Source organism: Mycetomoellerius zeteki, unplaced genomic scaffold (genome assembly GCF_001594055.1).
Source record: "Mycetomoellerius zeteki isolate Tzet28-1 unplaced genomic scaffold, Tzet1.0 scaffold153, whole genome shotgun sequence".
Lineage (NCBI taxonomy): Eukaryota > Metazoa > Arthropoda > Insecta > Hymenoptera > Formicidae > Mycetomoellerius > Mycetomoellerius zeteki.
Window position 1 is genome coordinate 448,816 of NW_017256479.1, and position 26,294 is coordinate 475,109.

General features: G+C 36.0%; 1 protein-coding gene across 2 annotated transcripts in view; it reads left to right on the plus strand.

Moving 5' to 3' along the window:
* Appl (amyloid-beta-like protein) overlaps window positions 1-25,702 on the plus strand; it is a 48,872-nt gene extending 23,170 nt beyond the window's left edge. The window contains exons 2-15 of one of the 2 annotated variants that reach the window (XM_018444714.1): window positions 8,330-8,383; window positions 8,914-9,045; window positions 11,885-12,011; window positions 15,402-15,492; window positions 16,037-16,167; window positions 20,185-20,407; window positions 20,640-20,850; window positions 21,127-21,309; window positions 21,710-21,781; window positions 21,861-22,051; window positions 22,189-22,349; window positions 22,424-22,650; window positions 22,830-22,976; window positions 23,207-25,702. In XM_018444714.1, the coding sequence (XP_018300216.1) occupies window positions 8,330-8,383; window positions 8,914-9,045; window positions 11,885-12,011; window positions 15,402-15,492; window positions 16,037-16,167; window positions 20,185-20,407; window positions 20,640-20,850; window positions 21,127-21,309; window positions 21,710-21,781; window positions 21,861-22,051; window positions 22,189-22,349; window positions 22,424-22,650; window positions 22,830-22,976; window positions 23,207-23,317 (2,061 nt within the window). In that variant the 3' untranslated portion in view covers window positions 23,318-25,702. The remainder of the gene's footprint in view (window positions 1-8,329; window positions 8,384-8,913; window positions 9,046-11,884; window positions 12,012-15,401; window positions 15,493-16,036; window positions 16,168-20,184; window positions 20,408-20,639; window positions 20,851-21,126; window positions 21,310-21,709; window positions 21,782-21,860; window positions 22,052-22,188; window positions 22,350-22,423; window positions 22,651-22,829; window positions 22,977-23,206) is intronic. The other variant, XM_018444715.1, reaches the window with a different exon arrangement.
* The last annotated feature ends 592 nt before the right edge of the window (window positions 25,703-26,294 follow it).

A 26,294-nucleotide genomic window follows, 5' to 3' on the forward strand; every position in this document is an offset into this window, starting at 1 on the left:
AAAATTTTGTTAAATGAGTCATTTTAGCTGATTTTTATATGTTTTAATATTACTGATTTTAAACATATGGTTAGAATTTATCGTACAAGCTCCAATTTTTTGTAACTGATACATCTCTTTTTATTAACTTATACATTTTGCTAATAATAGTTCGTTAATTTCCCTTTCTTCATTATATTATAAAATGATTTATTTTTGTTTGAAGTCTTTTATAATAAATAAAAAATTGTAGTAAATTCAGTAGCTATTTCTTATAAATCATTTATTTATATCTATATATAAGCAGAAGAAATATTAGTAAAGAAATTTTTTAAATACATGTTATTCAAAAACTTTGGCCTCTTCATAAATTTGTCAAACAGATTCGAAATCAGCGTAAAAAATACTAGATATAAGAAACACATCAGATTAATTTAACTAAGTGAAATTTTGTCAATTTATTGGTAGGGCAATGTGGGATTGCAAAGCATCTTTCAAAAATTGATCTATATACATATAACGATAATGTTTCCGTCAATTATAGTAAGTAATTATGTAATTGTAGTTTATATTTATAAATACGAGAAATTATTTATGTTCGACTCCATCTAGAGTATGAAAGTTGATATATAACAATATAGATAATCGAGTGGTCCGCTTGGCGTGTGGCACATTGTCAACAACACTCTCTCCTTGATTCTTCACTCGCGTTTTCTAACTCGCTCTTTCGTTTGCACGCTCGCGCATACTCTTTTATATTGTTATATCAACTTTCATACTCTAGATGGAGTTAGATATAAGTAATCTCTCGTATTTAAAAATATGAACCGTTTATATATAATTGACGGAAACATTATCATATCTAGCACGCACCATAGGCGAATTGGTATATATGTACAATTTTTGAAAGATAGGGTTTATATAACATTGCCCCATCTATAAATTGAAGCAAACATAAATTACACTTCTTCAAATGCCATACGCTGTCACCAGCGCGTAGGCGCCTCCCTCTCAAAGTATATAGGGATCTACAGTTTAAACGCTGATTCCGAACGGTAATTTTTGGTAGGTAGGTTTCTTGAGCAAGTATATACTACTCGGTGATTTGCCATTGTCTTCCGAGAGGAGCTATAAGCCAAAATTTTCGGTTCCACTGAGGATCTTCATTATAACAGGTCGGTGCTCTATCTGCTACACCATGCTCGGGCTCTATAAATTACACTAATCGACAAAATTTCACTTTTCTTGGTGGATGAACTCTCGAGTTTTCCATTTCTCGATTTTTTTTATTATGCAGTCTTTATTCAGTGGACACTTTCCAGAGTATACATGATTTGTGAATCTCAATGTAATTGATGGTATTCTAGCCTGCTGTAAAGAGTATCTTGTTATACAGTTTTTTCTGATGTGTTTAAAAAAAGAATTCCGGTTTGTTTCATATATGATTCGACTGAGATATTTATCTTGACAAATAATAAAGATGCACCATTTGTTTTAATATAATATCTAAATTGTTATTAGATGAAAATTACTGAGTCGATAAATTTGAGAGTTCCATTTTTCGGGTTTTTTTTCCTAATCATGCAAGTTTGAGGTGCATTGACACTTTTTCGTTCACCTACGCTTATGTGTTTACGTTTTATTATATTTATATTTAATAGTTGCACTCCTTTGATTTTGTTAGCTTTTACATGCCAGTTAAATATGTTTTGTATTTAAAATATATATTGCCAATATGTCAATATAAAATTATTGACATATTTCAAAAAATTATAGGTCTCTCTTTGACTACGTAGTCAAAAAACAAAAACTGAAAAGATGAAAAACAAATATGATTTAAGTTTAAGTATTTGTCACAAGCCACAGCACTTCTATCTTCCAAAAATTAATGCCAAAAAATATGTTTGTTTTTACGTTTTCATCAATTATGAATAATTATTTATAATACTTAAACTTAAATCGTATTTGTTTTTCATCTTTTCAGTTTTTGTTTTTTGATTACGTAGTCAAAGAGAGACCTATAATTTTTTGAAATATGTCAATAATTTTATATTGATTTATTGAATATAGAAATATGATTAACTTCTTTTCAGAGATTCAAAAAAATTCTGTTTACTTAAAAACTTAAAAATAATTTGTGCATGTTCCGGAAGAGATTAGATTAGATTAGAATTTTAGTTATACCTAATAATTTTAGTATCTAATAAGTTCTAATAATAGGGCAGCTTTATATAAAATAATGAAGATCGCTTAATCGAACAGCCTATGCCGCAATTGTTCAAGGTTGCGAGCTTTTCGAATTTCACCTCCTCCCGTGTAAAAGCGAATGTAAACCACAGGATGCGCGTATCACAAGTCCGGAGTACATTGGACATACACCACGTTCGGCTAGTCGATAAGCCGACCACCGCAATCTGTGTGATGATCATGCCGAACTTTGAAAGTGCTTTGCAGCGATCTACCGGAGAAACACAAAGCCACTGCTAATAACTTACGATTAAAATCGTGTATATTCACTAACCGCAGAATACTCCCCGTAAAAAAGATACTATATTAATTCTTTTTAATATCAAATTGAACTTTCGATTTCGTTTTAGTGATTTGTGATATGTGTTTTAGCGATTTGCAATTCTCTGCTTTTTTTTTTTCAAACATATATAGAAATAGCGAATAATTACAATTAGAGAATTATATTTTTATTTAGTTAAAAAAACGTTATATTTTTTATATATAGATACATAAATTTTTTTATGTATGCATGAAATATTTTTAAATTTGATTTATAAAAAATACTTGGTTTTGATTTAAAATAGTGGGGAATTGATAGCTGTATTTTTATATTAATACAAATAATATGTTACATAATATTTAGATGTTATTTTACTTGAGAATAACATTTATATTTTACAAATAGTATCAACTGTAGATAGATAGATAGATAGATAGATAGATAGATAGATAGATAGTAAATTTCAACTGTGGTTGTACAAAACCAATATTCAAGCTTATATTTTCAAAATAATCATCCAAGAGAATCGTAACTCATCTGGGACATACCAATACAAACAAATTTATATTGCTATCGGAAATTGTCTTTTTACACATGTAAAATATTTTCTAATATTTAAAGAGTCCATAAAAAAGTATAAAAAATATAGAATATTTCCTAAGAAATATGTACACGTAGTATAATGAAAGTGAACAAAAATAATTAGATGCATTTAGTTTTGGATGTAGTTTGAAATTCTGGTCCTCGGACATTAGCTTCAAGCTAATAGCTTCAAGTTATAGGAAATTTTCTCTGACATGGGACAAACCTATACCTGAAATTGAACCTGTGCCGGGAGTGGAGAAGCGGATCCCGAATCGCTTCCGTACATAATGGCACGCCATGTCGCGGATCTGTCCCTGACACAGCGACGCGGATCGATGAAATGCAAAGCGTCGACGATGTCGCGACGCCCCGGTCTCCATCGCGAATGGTCGGCCGGCCGGCGTCGCGATTCGCAATTTGCGAACGTAAACGAAATTATCGGTCGAACGGCAAGCGCCGCCCTTTCTGTCCTTTACCGCCACTGTTCGTGAACGAGTAATTGCGTTAGTGCAAATTTTCGAAATGTATCGCTCCATTATAATGATCGTAATGATAGTAACAGTCTGCGTCGCTCGCACATATCTGATGTCACAGTCAATAAGTGCTACACACCTGTCGTCACGACGCAGTCGTCGAATGTCTGTAGTCATCTCTTATATAGTTTTAAAAATATGTTGAAAATATAAAACTTTGTGTTGCTCCGCATTCAGAGAGAAATATAATAGTAGCAGCTATATATATATATATAGACAACTGTACAAGTTTTATATTATGTAGAGTTAATGTACATCGAATGAACTATTGTAGTTGCAATATAACTATATATCTGCTACAACTAACATCTTTTTTCTGAATGTACATTTAGCGCGTAATGTGATAGCCTAATAATCAGTCTGACATGATATGAGATTTTGAAATGAGATGAAAGTAGAACTCAGAATTGAACGACTATATTTAGCGCCAAGCGTAACTTATTACAACGAACTAATCTTCTTCACCTAATATAAAGAGTCAAGGATATACGTTACAATATTTCTTCTCATTCCCAAGAGTTTGAATGTACTCTTTGCACTCACAAAATCACGAAGATGACTCATGCGACTGGAGCCAGTTGTGTGGAGACGGGAAGTGAAAGGATCGTGTAAGAGTGCTATGTGATACTGTGGATGCGTTTAAATCGCAAAACAGGTTCGGGAATATGGGAATTAAAGTACAAACTGGCCAAGCAGTCTCTCGGGGTGTCACTGGAATTGGAACGACAAGATAAAAGGAAAATGTGTTTGATAACATTTTTCATTTACATATTACGGTAAAAATTGATATAGGATGCTTTCGGAACTAAACAGTCAGTCGATTCAAATAAGAGAGGTCTAATAAAAATTTTTTAATATGGTTGAAATATCTCTAAATACAATATTTTGTCTCCCAACAAAATTTATCTTTTTGATCTCTTATAATTACTCTACAGTAATATAATTTTAATGTTATAAAATTTTTTATTTATCTTGAGATATATATACATATTAGTCATACATCTGTAATAATTGATGTTAATTATGTGTGTGTTTTGCTCATATATCTTCTCAAATAATATATAATTAATTTCTCTGTCTCTGTTTAATATAACAATATAAAAGAATATGTGTGTGTGAACGAAAAAGCGAGTTAGTAACGTGAGTGAAGAATTGAGGAGAACGTCGTCGTTGTTAACCCACGCGTCGCGTCGTATTCAGCCGTTGATAAAAAAAATCAGGACTTTTTTTAAACATATTAGGAAAAATTGCATAAATAAACTTTCTTTAGGGACAGGCCAGAATATTATTAATTATAACGAGATTCATAAGTATCATAGAATTCGGAAAAAATGGCCATGCACAGACATTGAACAGATTGCATATATAAGAAAAATCTTGAGAAATGAAAAAGTCGATCATCGAGTAAGAAAAGTGAAATTTTATTCACCAGTGTAATTAATTGTGTTTCGATTTATGATAGGGCAATGTGAAATTGTAAAGCCCTATCTTCCAAAAATTATTATATATGCTATAAAATATTATAATAATAATTATATATACAAAACAATATTATAATAATAATGATAAAATGTTTTCGTTTATTTATATAAGTAATTGTTCATATTTTTGAATACGAGAGATTATTTACGTCCGACTCCCTCTAGAGTATGGAAGTTGATATAACAATATAAAAGAGTGTAAATGAAGGAGTGAGTTAAGGAACGCGAGTGAAGGATCAAGGATAATGTCGTTGATATGCCGCACGATTCGTTCGAACATATTGTTATGTCAACTTTCATACTCTAAATGGTCTGGGACATAAATAATCTTTCGTATTTAAAAATATAAACTAAAATTACATAGGAATATACAATTATACTGATGGAAACATTGCAATATTGAGCAATGATGTTTAAGCAATTTTTGAAAAATAGGGTTCTGTAATCCCACATTGTTCTATAATGAATTGAAACACATAAATGATCATACGATAATGACTGAGCTAATGGACTCGAGTTTTCTATTTTTCAATTTTTTGTTAATTATGTAATTTTGTAGTATCTATGCATGAATACTTTTCCTAAAGTCTAACACGATATTTTGTAAATCTTGTACTTATCTAAAAAAAAAAAATATCCTTTGATAATATCTTCCATATATTTTTTATGTCTCTGGTATACTTTATGGAAAATTGATATTTAACTATTCACGATTTGTCATTTTTGGGTTTGACGTTGCCGGTTATAGTTTCCTCGTACCGTCGTAAATCCACGCAAACCGAACGCGCGATTTTGATTCGAGTGAAGCCGATATTTTCCACAGCGACACGCCAATCCCGAAGCGTGATCTCGCTTATGGTTGCGACATGCGTGGTGCATGCCGGTATTCTCCAGGTGCACTATACCGCATGAGGAGGCGTCGTTGCGATCAAAACAAGTAGATACGTCAATGGTAGATACGATGACGTATTCCTTCGTGTTCGCTCGAGAAATTCGATATCTGCCCGAGATATTCGATACGACTCACACGCGACCTTGTGGATGAAATATATCGGAGCACGTAGGTAATTTTAGTCAGGTTATCATTGCGATTATCACTCATTATCAGCTATGAATCTGGAAAAGACTCCTGAGAAGGATCCTTACAGAGATAATCAAGGAAATTGAAAACGATCAGGAAGTATCGCGGAAGAAATTACTTGTACGAAAAATGAGAACTTTATTGCCGTAGCTGCTGTTGCATATCCGATGTGAAAGTAATCGAACTTTACTACTTGCATAGCAAATTATTTGATATTACAGTGAAACGTGGTTTATATATTGAAAAATCTTGCCGAGTAAATTTGTTCGCAGAATCCGCTACTAAAGCAAATTTAATTTGAACGCTAAAGCGAAATAGGGTCTATCTCTAGCAAATATTGCTGTTTCAACGAAGTAATTTGCTGGTATACGTATACGGCTGCAATGCGCGAGCCTTGAATGATATTGAATTTTTATATGTCGAGGTGTGAAGTTATAGTTCCTTCCGACGTGGTTTTATGGGATCTTATAATAATCATTTCGCTCGAACCACTGCTGGAAACGATATATCGCGACACCGGATATAATGAAATTAATATTCTCTTCGCGGTGGTAAATGAACGGCTAACTGTCCGCGAGTATCGCTGTGCCTCCTTGATGTGTTGATGTATTAACAGAGGATCTCGTCTGTAATTATTGTCGGACATTATCGAGTGATATAATTAGTCACCTGAGTATTATGGAACGATGTAATCATGCTACTGTACTTTTCTGATGACTTTCTGTTTGTTGCCGCGAAGTTGACGTAATTGACGTTGACGCGTCTTATTTTATCCTTAATACGTCCATTTCTACATGTAGATTAACTTTAATCTCTGTTTAATTTATTCTTTATTTTTTTAATTCTTAAGACTAAAAAAAGACAGAAAGTAAGTTAGACTGAGAGTAATTATTAGTAAAAATAGACATGAAACAAATAAACCAGAGATTCACAGTTTTTCAATTGTCAGTGTCTCTTTTTAAATAACGTGTATACGCGAAGGAATCTTTGTTTTATCTCGAATTTAGTAATCGATATACAGTCTACTTTTTTTTTTAATGTGAAATATTCTAAGCAAATAACTTTTTTGGAACAATTAGAAATGGAAACGTTCTAAAAAAGATTGAAGTTATTAAAATGTCTTGAAAATTAATATTGAGATTTAGAGGTATTTTTTATGCATAGCTATAGAAAAATATACTTAAAATGTGGATGATATGTGTCATATTTTTATATACGTAAGCTCTGTATTAAAAGTACTTTTACCTGTTTGGCATGGTGAAGTGAAACGTTCCCATTACGAGGTTTTCGCTGCGAAAATGTTGACATTTAAATGATTGGACGAGATTACAGAGTACTATCGATTGAATGAACCGAGTGGGTTTATGTCGTCATCTTTAGCATGTTTTAACCGAGTCAACATTCATTTTTGTCTTTCAAAATAACATATTTGTCTTCAAAATTGAATTAGTCTTGCGGAAATACCATCATATAAAATTCCGAATAATAAACTATTTGCATTAAATAAATGCGAGATAAAAGTGAAGTATAAAAGTAAATCTGTAAATGTGTCTAAATCTGAAAAAGTTCAATATTATTGTTAATTGGAAAAATTTCAGAACATCCTTATGTGAGTTTTTTTAATTAATAACTTGTTAATCGTTCAAAAACAATTTTTGTTCTTCTGTCTTTTTTCAAAGAAAATAACGTTTTACATTTACGTTTATGAATACGTGACCTATCTTATAAATAAAATATTTACTGTATAATGGTCGATAAGTTCGCTATATTACCTGGCAAGAAAGTTTACGTTTAATAGGAAAGGAAAATATACATTTATTTATATCAAAGGAAAATACATACTTTGTATGTACTCAGTCATGTCGTAGGAATAATGCACTCAGTCGTCTGTTTGCATCTTTTTTATAGCTGCGCTTTCATTCGCTAAATACATTTCCTTTTCGTAAACGAAGCCAAGAATTTTTTTCTTCTAAATCAGGTAGTTCCGTAAAGCGAATAAACTACTTGGCGCATTCTGCCCGTCAAAGATTTAAATTCACGCGAGTAGGTACACGTTTATCGGGGCAGAAAACGTTTTAACCACCCCGTTTCCAATCTTCCTGTCTACATGCAGCCTGATGCAGCCGCTTTCAAATATTCTCTCTCTCACTTTGTGTTGCAGGCGGTGTCGGAGAGGCTTGAATTGGCACCAGCTGGCGGAAGATCAGAGCCTCAGGTGAGTACCATGAGAGACTTCGATCTAGCCTTATTCCTGTTTCGACGAAAACACCGCAAAATTATATGCTTCGCGCAAATTCCTCCTTCGCGACTCCTTGTTACTTTTTGCTCAATCAAAATATCTTCTTATTTAATTAAATTATTGAATATAGATTGTTTTTAATTAAATTTCTTAAATGGGTATTAAAGATTTAGATATAACATTGTTAATATAGAAAATAAATCTCTGTAGAGAACAATTAAAGTTTTTTCATATTGTAAAAAATGTATGCCAGTGAAAAAAATATGCATTTTGGAAATAAAGCATGTCGTCATTTCTGCCAGGCAATTCTTGATCGATAAGAAAAACAAGCAATAAAAGTATATTGGCCATTATGATATGTTTCCGAGAAACAAGAACTGATCTGTTAATTAAGACAACTGGCTTCCTGAAAAGCGAAACACTTTGATGAAGTTGTTAACTGAGCCAAATGTGTTTTCCGCTTGGAGGCTAACGCTTTAATGATTGTATCTTTCCTCAACACGAAGGTCGCTACCTTGTGCGAACCTGGCGAAGTATACCTTGCTCAGCATATGGGAGAGCAGGGTCGATGGGTTTCCTCGACCGACAAGAAGAGCTGTATGACGGACAAGCTGGAGATTCTGGAGTATTGTAAGAAGGTAGGAAAAAAATCTATAAGATCACGCAACCATTAAATTCTTTCACACGTATAATAATGTCGGTGATCGGCGTTAGGCATATATAGTCGATTATAAGAGTTATATATAGACATTAAAAATAGAAGAGAGAGAGAGAGAGAGAGAGAGAGAGAGAGAAGAGAGATCCCTGACATTTTTCTATCACCATCAAACTTTCTAGCTCTCCTCTTTGCATCTTTTCTTCCATCCTGCGAGGAACGCACGTAAATATTTTGTCAACGAGATTGTTCGAAGTTCTTAAAAAAAATATTAACGATATCCACTGTAGTCTCAGTTACATAAGCGTAGAATCAAAACCTGCCGACTTAGAAAATTATTACAGTTGACTTTAATTTTGCAAAAAATCTTATAGTTTCGAAACTAGCAAGGTTCTATTTTTATCTTTCGTCAATGCACTCATTTATTGTTGTTAGACGCATGAGAAATACTTGATCTTGTCGCGTTTTTATCGGATGTTAAACGAGGTAGCTTGTTTGTATTGAAAAAGATTGATAGGAAGAATTAATGACACGTATTATAAATAATTTACGTTCCGAATCTTTAATAGAGCATAGTGAAAGGCAAAACTACCTTATGAATTACTGGATAATAACGTTCTCCATCTTGTTTACATGCGGCACTTTTACGCAATTCACTGTGTGTATGAGACAGAGACAAGTGAGCAGTTTGCATATGCGTACGTGCTCATATTTGCTCATGCACAAGCATAAAAAGACAAGTTTATTCATTAGTGTAATTTGTGTTTGTTTCAATTTATTGGTAGGCAATGTAAAAACGCAAAGCCCTACCTTCCAAAAATTAAGTCTCTTATAGAGACTTCACGAGTTCACATTATTTTCGTCGATTACTTATTATATTTAAGCAACTGTTCAAATTTTTGAATACGAGAGATTATTTACGTCCGACTCTCTCTAGAGTATGGAAGTTGACATAACAATATGTTCGAACGGATCGTGTGGCATATCAACGACACTTTCCTTAATCCTTCATGATTGTGGCGTCTCTATAAGAGACTTAATTTTTGGAAGGTAGGGCTTTGCGTTTTTACATTGCCTACCAATAAATTGAAACAAACACAAATTACACTAATGAATAAACTTGTCTTTTTATGCTTGTGCATGAGCAAATATGAGCACGTACGCATATGCAAACTGCTCACTTGTCTCTGTCTCATACACACAGTGAATTGCGTAAAAGTGCCGCATGTAAACAATTTTTATGTAACAAATTTTTAATGTCTGGGATATAAATAATATCTCGTATTTAAAAATATAAACTAAAATTACATAGGAATATACAATTATATTGATGGAAACATTGCAATATTGAGCAATGATCTTTAAACAATTTTTGAAAAATAGGGCTCTGTAATCCCATATTGTTCTATAATAAATTGAAACACATAAATGATCATATGATAATGACTGAGCTAATGGACTCGAGTTTTCTATTTTTCAATTTTTTGTTAATTATGTAATTTTGTAGTATCTATGCATGAATACTTTTCCCAAAGTCTAACACGATATTTTGTAAATCTTGTACTTATCTAAAAAAAATATATCCTTTAGTAATATTTAGATATTGTTGCCCCGTGCGTTGGGTGCCGATCATAAAAATCTCTGTCCCGCTCTCGTTTGGGAAATATCAAATGTAAATTATTCGAATCGATGTTTAAGTTATTAAACGAAGTCAGGGGATCGAGTCCAAACTCTCTTGAATCTTCCTTCTCGACTCGGCGACTATTTAGAGAGAAAATCGGGCCACCCGCGAACGAATTATTAATTAAGGCTGGGCATGTTATTTAACATCGCGCCCAGCGCGGCGATGCTGCCGTTGCCCTGCAGGCAGGATTAAGTCGTTTATAATCTTCCGGAGCCGCGTAAATCGAATTTTCATCCCTTCGTTGACGCGCTTCAGTCGCGACAAAACACAGAATTACGCGGTTCGTTACCTTTCCCGCCATTCCACCGTGAAAATAACGTTAATCTTCGCCGATGACTTTATTGCGAGATTGCATCGGTCCACAATTGTTGCGTCGCAATTGTACTTTGCTCACATTTCTTCGCGTTAATACGTGAAAGCTCGCTATAAGTACGCGTGCCATCTAATCTTTCCTCGTTGATAACTCGCGAATATCTTCGTTTAATCCTTCATAAAAAGATTAAAAGAGAGGAGTTTCCGAAGATCCAGTTATTTGAATCCCCTTTTAAATTGCTCATTACAAAATAAGTCAAGAGAAATTCTTATAAAGTCTTAAATTTAAATTTAAAGTTTTAAATCAAGATCTTACGATTCTTCAATTTAAATTAAGTTTAGCAAAATTATAATCATCACGGCTTTATTTGTATTTTCTCTATTTTATTATATTTGTTTGTTTTTTATATATAAGAAAAAATTTAATAAGCAACTTTAATAAAGGTAAATTTTTAATGTGCGTGTGTGTGTGTGTGTGTGTGTGTATGTGTTGATTTCGAGATTGGATTATGAAAAATATATTTTACATTGGTTCAATTACCTTATCGTTGTGAAACTATAATGTCACACCACCTGAGTCTCATTAGATTTAGTTCGCACATTACGCGAATATCACGTCGCGAAACGGCTCGTGGAATAAGAACGTGCGTTTTTGCGGCCTCTTAAACGGAGATTAAACAGTCGCTCGTTCCCGATAATAGGTTCGCTAAGTATGCGTGTATACTCGATAATTACTTTTGGGCGCACGATTGCAGGTTGGTCGAACCACCTGCTAATGCGGTACTTATAGCGAGTCCCTAATCTGCGTCTAATTTTTTTCTTCCAGGCTTATCCGAAGAGAGACATCACCAACATCGTCGAGTCATCGCACTACGTCAGGGTGAGCGGATGGTGCAAGCCTGGAAGAACCAAATGCAAGCTCTCCCGATGGGTCAAACCTTACAGATGTTTGGGTGAGTAGTAATTTTTAACTGGCATTTTTGCGCTATATCGAAAATCTGTATCTAATCTTAATCTGGTGATTTTTTGCGAGATTCAGGTATAATAATCGAAATGTACCAGAATATTTTCGCTTGTTTGATTATTAGTAATAGAAACATAGCTAGCCGTTTAATTCATCTTATTCTCACTATACATATTTCTTCTATTATATATCACGTTAAAGTAAGAAATTATTTTTAAACAGTTTCAAATTCGTGCGTATGAAAGAAATCAATAGGTTTAGCATAATAGTTGTACGTACAGATTATCAGAATAAGCTCCATCTCTATCAACATCTACCAACAATAACCTTGATATATGTACCAAACGATCATTAAATCTCCTATTGTACGCCAGTCTTTCGTGAGTCTCTACCGTCAGTGGCAAAAATGCCCCTTTCACGGGCAATTAAATATTTAATCTCTATAATTTTAGTAAGTTAAATTTTCACTGTGTGTAGGCGAGAAAGAAGGTCAGGCCAATTTTCACGTATATCTGTATCGTGATCAATCTCAATTTGGGTCAAAATATAAAACAGTAATCTGTCACGGATATCGTGAGACACGTAAAACCGCGAGCTGTCTGAACGGGATATCGAAATCAATATAATAATGTAACTGTCAACATATATATGTCAATACCATCAATGTGGATTTCTGTTTGTGACAATATAGTATGGATCTCAATCTCAGTATTTGCCGCATCGATTTAGTTGGTGCTGATGACGGGATATCATGCGTTAATATCAGTTAATATTAGCCGTAAAAATTCTTGCGAGACTCGTGGCAACTTCGATTCTTGACTTGAAAATTGCAAAGAGAAGGCCATCGCAGGAGAGCCGGGCGGGTTGATCGATCGATAATACGGCGTCGCGGCCGTGAGAAACGGAGAGATCGATCTCCCGGCGGCGGGGATTTAGTTATAAATTTAGCAGGACGCTCGATCTGCTCCGGATGGAAGAATTCAATTTGTAGAGTCAATACGCTGTGTAACGGATAACGCGATATCTGCTGTCGGATTGTCTGCCCGGCTGCCTTCCTTGATCAACCTTTTTATTGCGCTGAAGAACGAAAAAACTATGACGTCGCGCAGCAGTGAGATTCAAGATCGCACTTACTTTCCTTTTTTTCCCCTCTCCTTCCATCTCCTAGTGTATGAGTACTTGGTTCTTGATGCCAACTGACAAGCATCTCCTCGAAGCGACTGTATCTTTATTGCGACTCGCGAGTTCCCTTCCATGCGATCGAATTCAGTACAAGAAGGGGGATAAAAGTAGATTCGTAATATTTATTAAGTCTATTTTATGTACGACGTTAATTAAAGTGGACCTTATAAATCATACTTACTTCGCGAAACTCTTCCATTTGCGAGGAATACTTAATTGTGGAATATTCTAAATCGAATAACGCCCGCGCGAGAAGTTTGAAGAAATGTAGGAGAAACGTAAGACATTCGTTAAGACGAAGGAAGAATGTATTTATACAAGGAGCATCTTGCTACTACAGAATATAATACTTGGTTTTATTTTAAACGAGTTTTAACATAATTTTAATTAGAGCAGTAAACGCAAATGTGTTTAATTGGAAACCGAGGAGCTACAAGAATAATGATAATAATTTTCTTCTAAAATATTTTTTTTAAATCTATTCCAAATGTTGTCTTACAAATTAAATTCTGATTCGATACACGATGCATTTTATAAATAATATTCAACGTTCACTTCTTTTTTATCTCAAATACCTTTTTATCTACTTTTAAATATCATTAAAATGAATAATTGAACCAAAACGTGAATGGAGTAACATAAAACACATCTGTCGTCAGTAATGTATTCCCTGGAATGAGATCTCATAAGTAGGCGATACGACAGTCATTCTTTCGTGCACATTCAGGACGAGAACTCTGCACCTTTCTTCGTACCATTTGTTTGTCAACGCGCCAAGATCCATGTCTCATTTTCTAATCGTGTTAGATAAATGCTGTTATTCCAGTAAGCTGGTCACGTGTAGATGGTCACGGCCATTCTGAACCTTCGCGTCTTGAGTTGCGTGTTTCACACATCCTACAAAGCTCCATTAACTACTTTCTTATCGAGCGATTTCATAAAAAAAAAAAACCAATCATAAAACGTCATTTTTTTACTATATTTTTATATAATTGTCTCGTTTTAATAACAACAATTGAAACGCTTTTTGAAAAAATATACTTGCATTTGTTTACTTTTCTTTACGTAACTTCTGTCGCTCTCTCATAGAAGAATGATACGCGAATGTACTTGGACAAATCAGTGGTTAATACCCTCAAACAGTCTGCGTGACTAGTTCTATTGATCAGCACTGGTGAATGTACCGATGCGTCATCCGCCAGACGCGTGTCCATTCCGTCTCTTCTCTCTCCCCTTTCTTTCGCGCACTCTCCTATCACGTCCTATCACGAAAGAGTAACAGACATTTGGACAAATATACTACCGAAAAATTGTCACTATTCTTTTTGCACTTTTGAGCTTTGTGCTATTTCCAAATATACGACGTGCGGATTTGCATGTATATTCTTAATTATTTGTGTATGTATACGTGTACATAAAGTGTCTCGCATAAATATTTTAGGAGCAGATTCTCCGATAAATCTTTAGGAAAACTTTTAAGAGAGGCCATTACTATGCTGAAACTTTTTAATATTCAACATTGAGCGACTTGATAATTAAACCTGGAATTAAAATTCTGAGAAAGTGCTCTTGAATTTAAATGAACAATAAAATCTCGTTATTTGCTTATATTTTAAAAGCATAGTTCGAGAAAAATTTTTCATCTTAAATTGTTTATTACATGAAGACTTACTACCTTGACGTTTTAGTTTAGAAAAAATTTCCCTTCTAGATCGTGTAAAAGAATCTGTCGTTAAAATTGCAATTAAACATTTTAAAGGAGTCGAAAGAATTGAAGAATCTAGAAGAGCAATAATGCTAATATCTGCTGATATCTGAAGAGAATCTAGAAGAGCGATAATGTAAAATTAAAATATTGAATGTGCAAGATTTATTTAAGATGAGGATATATGAAGTTCCATGATTGGAGGGAATCCCTTACACGCGGACTCGCTATTGATTTCGGGCACTTCATGTATTTCGAATATATGCGCACAGATATATAAATAGTCATCGGTAGATTCGTGCCTTGACTGCCAATATAATTCGTAGAATTCTTTCTTCGTAGAAAGAGACAGATTGCACACCGTCGGTCGGAAATAGCGAATAAGAATAAATACCGGCGATGCGCGATCTTTACTGGTTTAATCGAGGTTTACTGGTTTAAACCTTTCCTTGAATTCGAGTCACTGCAATATGTACCGTTTCTTACTTTCAGAGGGACCTTTCCAGAGTGACGCACTTCTCGTGCCGGAGGGCTGTCTCTTTGATCATCTTCATAATCAAACAAAATGCTGGGAATCTCACAGGTAACGAACTTATATATGCGCTAATATCGTCTGCGCCAAACGGAATTAATTCTGAGTTTAGATTCACGATGTCGCGTTTCGTGTTTCAAAGCGATCAAGCGATTCGAAAGAATAGCTTAAGCACAGTCCTTTCGTTTCTTCGCGAGAAAACACATTTGATCCAATTACTCCGACATGATACAGCAATCACGTTAAATTTGCTATTAATTATATTATTAACGAGCTTTTATACAAAATAGGTTTTCTTTCGCTTTCGTTTCTTGTTTACACATTGTACGCGCTGTCATAAATTTATTTTATCATATTTATTCACTCCACATTGTTCTGTTCTTCCATCGTACAAAGGGCTATTTAATTACTTTGCTAATGAGTGACGCAATCTACACGTTTATTTTGCACCGACGTAAAATAAACTAACATTGTATTTTACGTCGATGGAGATGGCGGATTGTTATCAGGGCCTATTTATCCGTGTCGTGGTAGATCAGGGACGTGCGTCCTCCTTGAGTACACGTGACTGCATCAAGTGGATTCGTATTTCCAGATGGAACGCCACGGCGGCGGAGACTTGCCGGGAGCGAAACATGAATCTGCGTAGCTTCGCGATGTTACTGCCGTGCGGTATATCTCTGTTCTCCGGCGTAGAGTTTGTATGCTGCCCGAAACACCTGAAAGGTACGTAACGTACGTATACTCTGCCTTATCATCATTCATTCGTGTTCTCATTTCACGCGCGCGCGGAAGACGCGGTGAATTGTGCGGATCTCGCGGATGAGAAGGGATGAAGAAGGGCGGAGAAGCGGGCACGAAGGAAACGAGCGAGCCATCGCGTATTTTCGTATTCGTGAGAACCGCACTGGCACTCACGTTCATCTTCATGCATATTCTATCGATGCGAGCGTTTCGCTGCGTCCGCATCTCCATAGCATGACATCCTTTCCAGACGCGAGCTTGCGAGCTCGGGTGTCTTCTTGGCGCGAGGTCATTTTACCGTAAAGTGGAAATACTTGTGTGACGATCTTATTTCAAGATTTAACTCGTGAGGGAGACTCCCGTCTATTTAGATATGTTGTGCTTTCGATATAACAAAATTAAGTTGTATTTAGTGTATAATTGTTACATAAATTACATATAACAAAATGTAGCATGTAACATGTAACCACACTAAGAGAAAAGTATATCGTATTTGTGACTATAATTGCATGGTAAAATAATGATTAGGAGCATCATTTTTATAGTTATTACTGCTGTAATGTTAGTAACAATAACCTTATATGTCTAGTTACAACATTTTATAGCAGATGTAATTTACTATATGCACAGAGAGAAAAAAATTTGTAACTATAATTATATATTACTATAATTATGATTATTACTACTATAATAATAATAACAGTAACTATATATATAGTTCCAGCAACAAATGTTATAATTGGCAACCTAAAAATATAGTTACAAATACCAAACATTTTTCTCTCTGTGTGCAAATATGATTTATGTGTAAGATAACCATATAATTATAATAGTTGAACGAATACATATTATGATTGTTATGATCATAATTCAGTGTTCAAGTTACTATTAGATACCGCGGAAAGTTCGTGTCGTTTTTTTAGCACAATTTTGAGCTAAAAAAAACGACACGAACTTTCCGCGATACTTGCTATAATTCATATGGTCAAAACAAATATAAATTTATGGTTGTCCTAAAAAATGACTATAAATTATATATAGTTAAATTATGGTTATTCCAACCATTTTTTTTCTCTCAGTGCATGTAAACATATAAATTAAATTACGTGTAATAGTTTATTAACCTGAATGAATTACCTGAAGAATAACGTTCATTTTTTGAAATAAGATCATCATATTGCAACTTTTAATTAATTCCAGGACTGTCTTCCAAAATTGACTGTCAGAAAATGTGTGACTTACATTACGTTACAATAGATTTTTAGTAATACTGACAGTGAGTTTTGGAACACAACCTAATTTATCATATGAGTAAATGAACATTAAACAATCTTGTTGGATGTGAAATTCATCGATTTATAAAATCCATTAATCTTCTCACTTGCGTTTGTCATTTACTTTGATGATACCATCAAACTCCTTTTACGTTTGTATAAAGCTTTTCAACGCTCTACATCAGTCGATTTTTGCTTTAGTGTCACACTGCACTATTATTTCTTCGCCTTTCTGTTATTTTTCATTTTGTTGAGCGGAGCGATTAATAGAACGCGTGTCTATCAAAAAGTATATTGGAAGAGAGAAGATGGTGAAGCATGAATATTTACGACGAATTCGCGGTGTATTTATTGCACGGTGGAAAGACCCGGCATTTACGCTGTTCGTTTCCAATCGACTGTCGCAAAGAACAAAGAGAAAGAGATAGAGAGAGAGAGAGAGAAAGAGAAAGAACGGCCATAGGAGGGTGCAAAGAGTGTATTAAACGAGGGGTACCACCTACTTCGCCTCGTCTCCTTCCTCGTTTCCTTCCAGCACCCCGGATAGCTCGTGCCACCCTTCGCAAGCTCTCTCTTTCTCTCTTTCCCCCTCTCTCTATATACATATATCTCCATCTTTCTCTTCCTCTCATCGCAAGCTCTCTTGTCTTCTCTCTCCCTCGTGCAATCAATAATGTTCGCCGCCAACGTTCCCGACGACTGCGCAACGTAACACGCCGTAGCTTTCGGCGTCGCTGCGCAACTTTTCTTTCCTATACACCACATATATAATGGGCTCGATTAGCACACACGGTGCTATCCGTTTTATCCGCTATGTACCACCCGCTTGAATCCTATACTCCATTATTTTCAGCATAGGTAATGTAACTTCGGGGGATGACGTGTCGTCCGAGGAATGAAAAATGGGCTGCATGGCGTACGTCAAATAAAACCGAGATACATGTTTCGAGTATTACCACTAGTCACGCGGACCAGTTTGGTAATTGATACGCTTGAACAGAACGTGGAATTTTCATTCTTTTGGAAACTTTGCTCAGTAAGCTGTAATTTATTCTTATGATAAAATTGAGTTAATTAAAGACAAGGAATTGAAGATTTAAACAACAATAAGTGACATTAGATCGATGTAAATATATATACAAATTAAGTAAGGAAAAAGCCTTATCAGAGCTGAATTTTAATCCTTAATAATGTTTTGAATATTTATATACATATATAATTTATCTACAAAACGTAAGTTACATTAAAATCCTCTTTTTTGAACGTGCATAATTAGAAACTCTTATTATTTGCACAAGTTCATAATTTGAGCTTTTGATGAAAAATATTGTCCTCTGCGTTTTTAATCTGTTTACAATCAAGCGTCTTCTAGAAGCGCAACTTACAATCAATATTTAATTTGCCAAATATCAACGAGTTTGTTTATTAAAGTGGATGAATCTTGAAAATTAAATATTTACATCTTGAAAAGAGTCTTATGTGTGAATATTTCAGAGAAACATGCAACTTTAAGATTTTATAGAATATCTCATAACTTTCGTTTTGTTGGTACTGATAACATTGAATTTCCATCATCCCTTTCCATTCAGCACTTCTCTGATCGATCCCGGATAAACCGCGTTCTCGTGAGGAATCCATAACTCTCTATGACGAACAATCGTGACATAAGGCATCCCCGGAGAAACTGCCAACGCATGCAGTTATCGCGTATCTACCGTGTGACCTAGATAAAAGGACGACACAGGAGGATATGGTCAGGTGGGGCTTTTGTCTGTCTTTGTAGAAGTCAAGAAGTCGTCTCATCAGAATACCTATTCTCACGAATGAGACACATCTCTCGAGAACTTAGTTAGTCAAGATGCATCCCGCTTCCCCTCCAAGTAACCCGACGAAATTAGAATGTCTAAGCTGGAAAGAGGCAGAATCGGAATGAGAATACGATGCATTTTGCCTAGTTACGACACATACGAATTTCGCGAATGGCAATTCCGATAATTTTCATGCTACTTTAATTTTAAAATGTTATAATTTTATGTCTTTTTCTAAATGAATTCCTCTGTCTTCCTAATTCTTCCTAATTATCTTTTACAGGATAAATATTCGTCCATAGACATCGTTTTGCTGTTTATGTCTCTTTACGTCGGAGGAGTCGAGACTGTCTTCGGTCGTCGTGAACTATGTCCACAAAACTGTCAAATTAAATTATGCTGTCATATCGCTATCCTTTTCCGAGTATATCGATAAATAATCAAGTGATCGGTAACACTGGCAGTGTATCATTGGCGCGCATTGATTTAGATTATGGGCCAGAATTCCGCGGAGCTATCTGTGGCCAGCCCAATCCCGTCCATTTACTATTCAAACAATGGCAGTCGATATACTGGAATGTGCGCGCAGACAGGAATTCCAATAATTGCACCTACCGCGTCACGTACGTATATGTACGTACGCGACGTGTGTATGTACGTCGAATCGTTATCGTTAGAGCGAAAGAAAAGAGAAGGCACTTTCGCATAATCAAGGATGAGTGCAATACCCAACGGTATTAATTAAACGATCTCTATTTTCTTTTTCTTTATGCAGGTTTTTTCGCGTTCTGGTGCAAGTGCATGCTGAAGAGCCTATTTTTAGACCAATCGTCATCGTTACGTGCTTATGTAATGATGAATCATATAGAACGTAAGTGCAGCAAAGAATAACATGCGAAATACTGATCTCTTTGCAGAGAACGTGAAGGTAAAGAAGCCGGTCGATCTGCCCTTACCGAAGAGCGTGGATGATGATCTCGACGAGGACGAAGATGATATCGATGACGAAGATGACTTGGACGGTGACGCTGAGGATGAAGAAAATTCTGACGATCTCGAAGACGTACTTAGCAATCAACCTGAAGAAGACGAAAGCGAGGAGGAGTATGACGACCTCGATGATTACGACACGACTACCAGGTAGTTATAAATAATACAAACGCCTTTGAGTTAAATAGCACAAACATTCTCTCTGCGTCCATTTTAATAAATGTCAATAAAATTTCATTGAATCTTATATGTTTTTCTTTTATTAAAAAGAATTTTTTTAAATTAATTAAAAATCTAAAATGTAATTGAAATTAGTTAATGTAAGATTCAGTGTATATCCTAAACATAGAAGTTAAATATTTGTTGTAAACTTGTTAATCAGTCGACCATCAACAACCATCTCAACAACGGAGAAAGCCAAACAGGATGCAACGGCGATGCCGCTGCCAGTTAGCACGAGTACGCAGCAGCCCTCCCAACCGCAAGGCACTCCAGATCCTTATCTGACGCACTTCGATCCACGATCCGAGCACCAGAGTTACAAACAGGCTCAAATGCGACTTGAAGAAGTACACAAGGAGAAAGTTACGAAAGTAAGTTCGATTAATTGCAATGAAAAAATGGCGAGGTGACGTTCACGCGTATCGTATCGTATATCTTCACCTATTTAGGGTACCGCTGTTCTCACTTATTTGAATATCTTTGCTTAGGAGAAAGCAAAGGTATGACTGTGTTATGTCGAGTTGAAATACTAAAATTTGTATTCGAGACAAAAAAGGTGTGTGTGTTGTGAGAGAAAGCTTTTTTGGAAAACAAGTATTATGGCGCGGGACATTGGTGTCGAAATCTTTGTGCTACAACGCTTTCAGGTGATGAAGGATTGGAGTGACCTTGAGGAGAGATATCAGGATATCAGAGCCCACGATCCTGTCGCCGCGGATGCTTTCAAACGCTGGATGACGGCGCGATTCCAGGAGACGGTTGCCGCGCTTGAGGAAAGCGGCGCGGCGGAAAAGCATCAGTTAAGCGCGATGCACCAGCAGAGAGTGCAGGTACGTGGAAACGCGTGATATGATACGAATCGTCCTTTTTGAATGTCACCCAACTTTGAAACGTTACGAATTCCAACAAAAAGTGGACGTAAATCGGTTTTGATAAAGTTTTTTAAATTGGAGTTTTACATTAAGTTTCTAAATGATTTAAGAAGCATTAAAATAACTTTTGCGCCCCAATAACTGTGAGTGCTTGTATTAATTATCTAATTTTTTTTATTGACAATACGTAGCAATTTGATATTTTTTTCTTTATAACAGAAGACATAATTCATAAAAAGATTTAAAAAATGAGAATTTATCTATGTAGTAATGTCAATAATTTTATTTTTTTTTCGAGTGACGAATAATCCACTATTCATCGAATGAATTATGTTCAATAATAATCTTTCCTTCACAGGAGGCGGTTAAGCAGAGGAACGAGGAAGCTATGTCGTGCTACACTGCTTCTCTTAACGAATCGCCGCCAAATGTTAGTTTCATGTAATATACTTTTACACAATGAATACTTCTTATCTTTCTGCCTAACCATCGATTTATACGTTCTTTAGATGCACCGTATTCAAAAATGTCTACAAAAGCTGCTTAGAGCCCTTCACAAAGATAGGCACCACACAATAGCCCATTACAAGCACCTCCTTGACAGCAGCTTGGAACAGGCGCAGCGAGAGAAACCAGCCACTCTGGAGCATCTTGCGGAAATTGACAGAATTACCAATCAGAGCCTCTTGATGTTAGAACGGTAATGTATATGTCAAATGTACATTTTTATTTTTAATATCCTAAATACGCCATGAGTCACGCGATATGTTGCACACAAAGCGATAACGCTACAACCGCGAAGAGTTAGAAGCTCATTTTTTCTTTTCTTATGTTCAGATATCCAGACTTAAGCGCGAAGATTGGTCGTCTCATGGACGATTACGTTTTGGCCCTCAGGAGTAAAGATGAAACTCCGGGATTGCTGCTGGCGATGACGCGCGAAGCGGAGGCAGCTATTCTAGACAAGTATCAGGCCGATGTCACCAGCAAACAGCAAGGTATGTATAGCAAACTCAAACGTCAAGAAAATGTGCACAAACGAGCGTACATTACCTCATTTTATACTTTACAGAAAAAGAGCATCAAAAACAGCTCGAACGAGCGCGCAAGGAACAACGTAAGGCAGAACGTGGCGAACTACGCACAGAACAAGAGCAACACGAGGAGAACGACTCGGCAATCGATACCAAGGATATTCCTCAGCAGTCAGAGCAACCCGCCGCAGTCGCCGCTATGCATAATGAGGGAGTAGTTAGAGCAGCTCACAGCATGACTCACGATGTCTCTCACTCTGAGCCAGTAAGAAAATTTACCCTAACTATAAAACTTATTTACAAGTCATCATACAAGTCATCAAGATTTTACTATTTTTTTATTATTTAGTATTTATGAAATAAATTTTATTATCAAATTCCTATCACACATTGCGACAAAAATAAAAAAGAAAAATATCTTTATGTATTTATTTAATTTCGCAGGGCTATTCTGTAAGGCGAGAAGTATATCATAGAGAAAGTCGATCCGTTTATTTCACACTCGCGTTCGCTGGCATAGCACTCATGGCGGCTGCAGTTGTTGGCGTCGCAGTATTTAAGAGGCGCAGTGCGAGAAGCCCTCATAGCCAGGTATATTATTATATTGAAAGACGCATCATTAGTATCAAGCAATCTCTGTAATATTATCTGCGATATCATTAATCAGTGGTAATTGTGCAGTGATTGTATGCGATACTTCAATTTGTGATCTAAACGAAAATGCATGTAATTGAAAAAGAGTAATGTGTTATAATAATGCACTAATTGACACTCTAATTAATAACGCAACATGATAAATAGCATTTTCCGTTTCCTCACAGGGCTTCATCGAGGTCGATCAAGCGGCCACGCCCGAGGAACGACACGTCGCAAATATGCAGATCAACGGTTACGAGAATCCTACATACAAATACTTTGAGGTGAAGGAATAATTCGGCCGCTGCCTCGAGAGTTATCACAAATATTTTGATTTCTGAAGCTGGTCGCAACCGCGTATTCGTTCTCGCGTATTTTCTTCAAGAATCTCATAGTATTTTGTTAGAGTAAGATATATATAAATAGTATGTATATCTCTAACCCCCGAGATTCTTCCGAAGATCCGGACTACGTACATCCCGGAAATGCGCAAATTCAGAAAAACGCGTTTCCTAATCGGCAGATCGCACTTGTGACGAGACTATCGCCATACGCATTGCGTCCGCTTGTAGACACCACGGCCACGTGTCGCGGTGTAAATCGATTTTTGCGAAGAATTGACAATATATATGTAAAATACAGTTTGTAGCTGGGACATGCTGGATGGGAAACGAAACGGATTCTATGGGAGATAAAATGACGTAGAATTCAGCATATACCTATGTGCCATACGAACACGAGTGTTACACGCTATCTTCGGAAGTATCTCATACACACATCGTTTTTATTACGTTGTCATAATACATGTCGATATATTATAAAAACGCAGGAAGGAGCGCTCGTGTTATAAAAGTAGAAAACGCCGTTTTTAGACGTACCTCGATGTTCCTCCGCCTCTATACGATATGCACTCGAACCGGAAGCTCCGCGGATCGATTGACGACCAATGTTCGGTGGCTGGTCGCTCTCACTCCTCGGGGACAAACGTTTGAACGATGCTAGAACGCGTTTACATGGACGATGTTCAGTGAATGCGTTATATCGTTGCGCTCTTTGCTGTATTTTTAGGTTCTGATATTTTCGGAGATAATCAATGGCAATAATGCAGCTTAAGTACTAAACACGAAGGAAAAAAAATACGATAGCGATCGTAGTAGCTTGCCACTGGGGGCAGCATATAGAAGTAAATACTTCGATTAATGGCGTAATCGTTAACGTTATGCTAAAATAACCGAGCGCGCGAACGAGCTATGCGGCACTCTTAAAATATCAGAACACATACACACACATACACGCGCCATCTCATCGTTGCACGTTTTCACTCCTCTATATCTTCGTAATGCAGCTGTTTTATTCCCTCCGTCTCCGTTCGATTCCCACTGCCTGGTTTCTCTCGGTAATCTTTTTCAGTACTTAACGTCTAACTCTTAGATGATAAAGAACCTTAAGACGTAAGGAAACTTAAGAATCATTGACGTATCTCGAATTAACGATGACGAGGAAATAAGATGCTCTATCATTCCATACGAAAGTCCATTTTGTCGAGGTGCTGAGAACGCTAGCATGGAAAATGTTCGGCAGCTTCGTTCGATCTGGCCGAAGAATGGCGCACGCGACGTATCGAACAGATCATGTCGATGCTGTCGAACAAGAGGAACAGTTCAACCGGAGATCATTTTCGAGTGGCATTAGTACCTCCGACTGTTACGTCGAGAAAGAAAAAAAAAGGAAAAGAAAGAAGTGATAGATGTGGTATCTGTTGAGATAAAACGTTTCTTTTTTGTTTCCGCGTTTTGCGTTCTCGGGGGAAAAAAGGGAGAAAGATCGTTCATACAATAACTATCTTAGGATATTACTAATTATATACGACGACGATGATGATATAATATATTACACGTTTAATGCTTATATATTTGTATATTGTCAAACGATTAAAAAAAAAGGTAGTAGCCAGCACTTTAGCGCCAGGGTCGCGTGGGGAAGCACAGTTTTTTTCTTATTTATCTTGGAATATACATTACGCGTTTTTGTCAAACTTATTTATATAAATAACCCTCGGTGATGCTCGCGATGCGATGCGAATACGCTGCCGCGGTCCATAGAACCATTTACCGTCCCTACGGCCATCATGGTCGGTGGTAACATTCAACCACTACAAAGATCTTAAAGACATCCCCTCCTCACGTAAAAAAAAAACATTAAAAATCGCGCGACGTCTTTACGACATCTGAAAGATTAGGATATCTGCGGCGTCTTTGCAGGAAAAACATTTTTTAGGTGTCTAAGAGATTTGAACGTTTTTTTAGGTCGTCTTTACGACGTCTATCTATGGCAGCGACATGATAAGAGCATAACCATCGCTATCGTTGGTGCACCGTTAATGCACCATTAATGCACGTTCAGATCGGTTGATCATCGTATCAATACAGCCGGTAATATATGTTTGAAAGAGACGGGATTTTTAGCTCTCGGCGGCGCGCGATGGTTACTATTATAAATTACAATATAATGCTAAAGAGTCGCTGTTCTGTCTCTTGTGTGAAATAACGCTTCACACGGTCCATGCATGAGTACATACATTCCCAATTACGTGCTAAGGTGGTCCCCTTCGATTGCGCTCATTTTACTAGGATTGTATCGCGTGACACGATAATCGCCAGCGAATTAGAGCGATTGAAATAGAAAAAAAAAGAAAGAGAAGATCCTGTTAGGTATTGTATTCCTAAGCGCACGTGAAGCAGCTGCCTTTCCTATCTATCTAGCGCGAATCTTTGTCACACACCGATCGTTTGTCTTCACGCAACTCCGGTGGAAAAGAGTGTGTACAACCGGCGACAACAGGCAACAAACAGGATGCAAGACACAGTCACACACATTAAACAACACATCGCTGAATGTTAAAAATATTATTTTAGATATATTGTAAGACGAGATAGCAATTATACCAGTAAATGTATTATGATTATATGAATAACAGCAGATAGCATCAATGCGTTACAATAATGATATAAAATGTCTATTATATATGTATATGTATGTGTGTATGTTTATGAAGTATGGGGATAATATATAGAGATATATATATACACAAATATATATATACATATATATATATGGATATACACATGCATATACATGTATACATATTAAATTAAATATTATGTACCTATAGCGTATATAGTCGTTAAACAACATGGAGATAACATCGCATAAAAGAAAAAAAAATCTGACCTTGATACGGATTCACAGATGCTGAAGACCTTAAGCGATTGT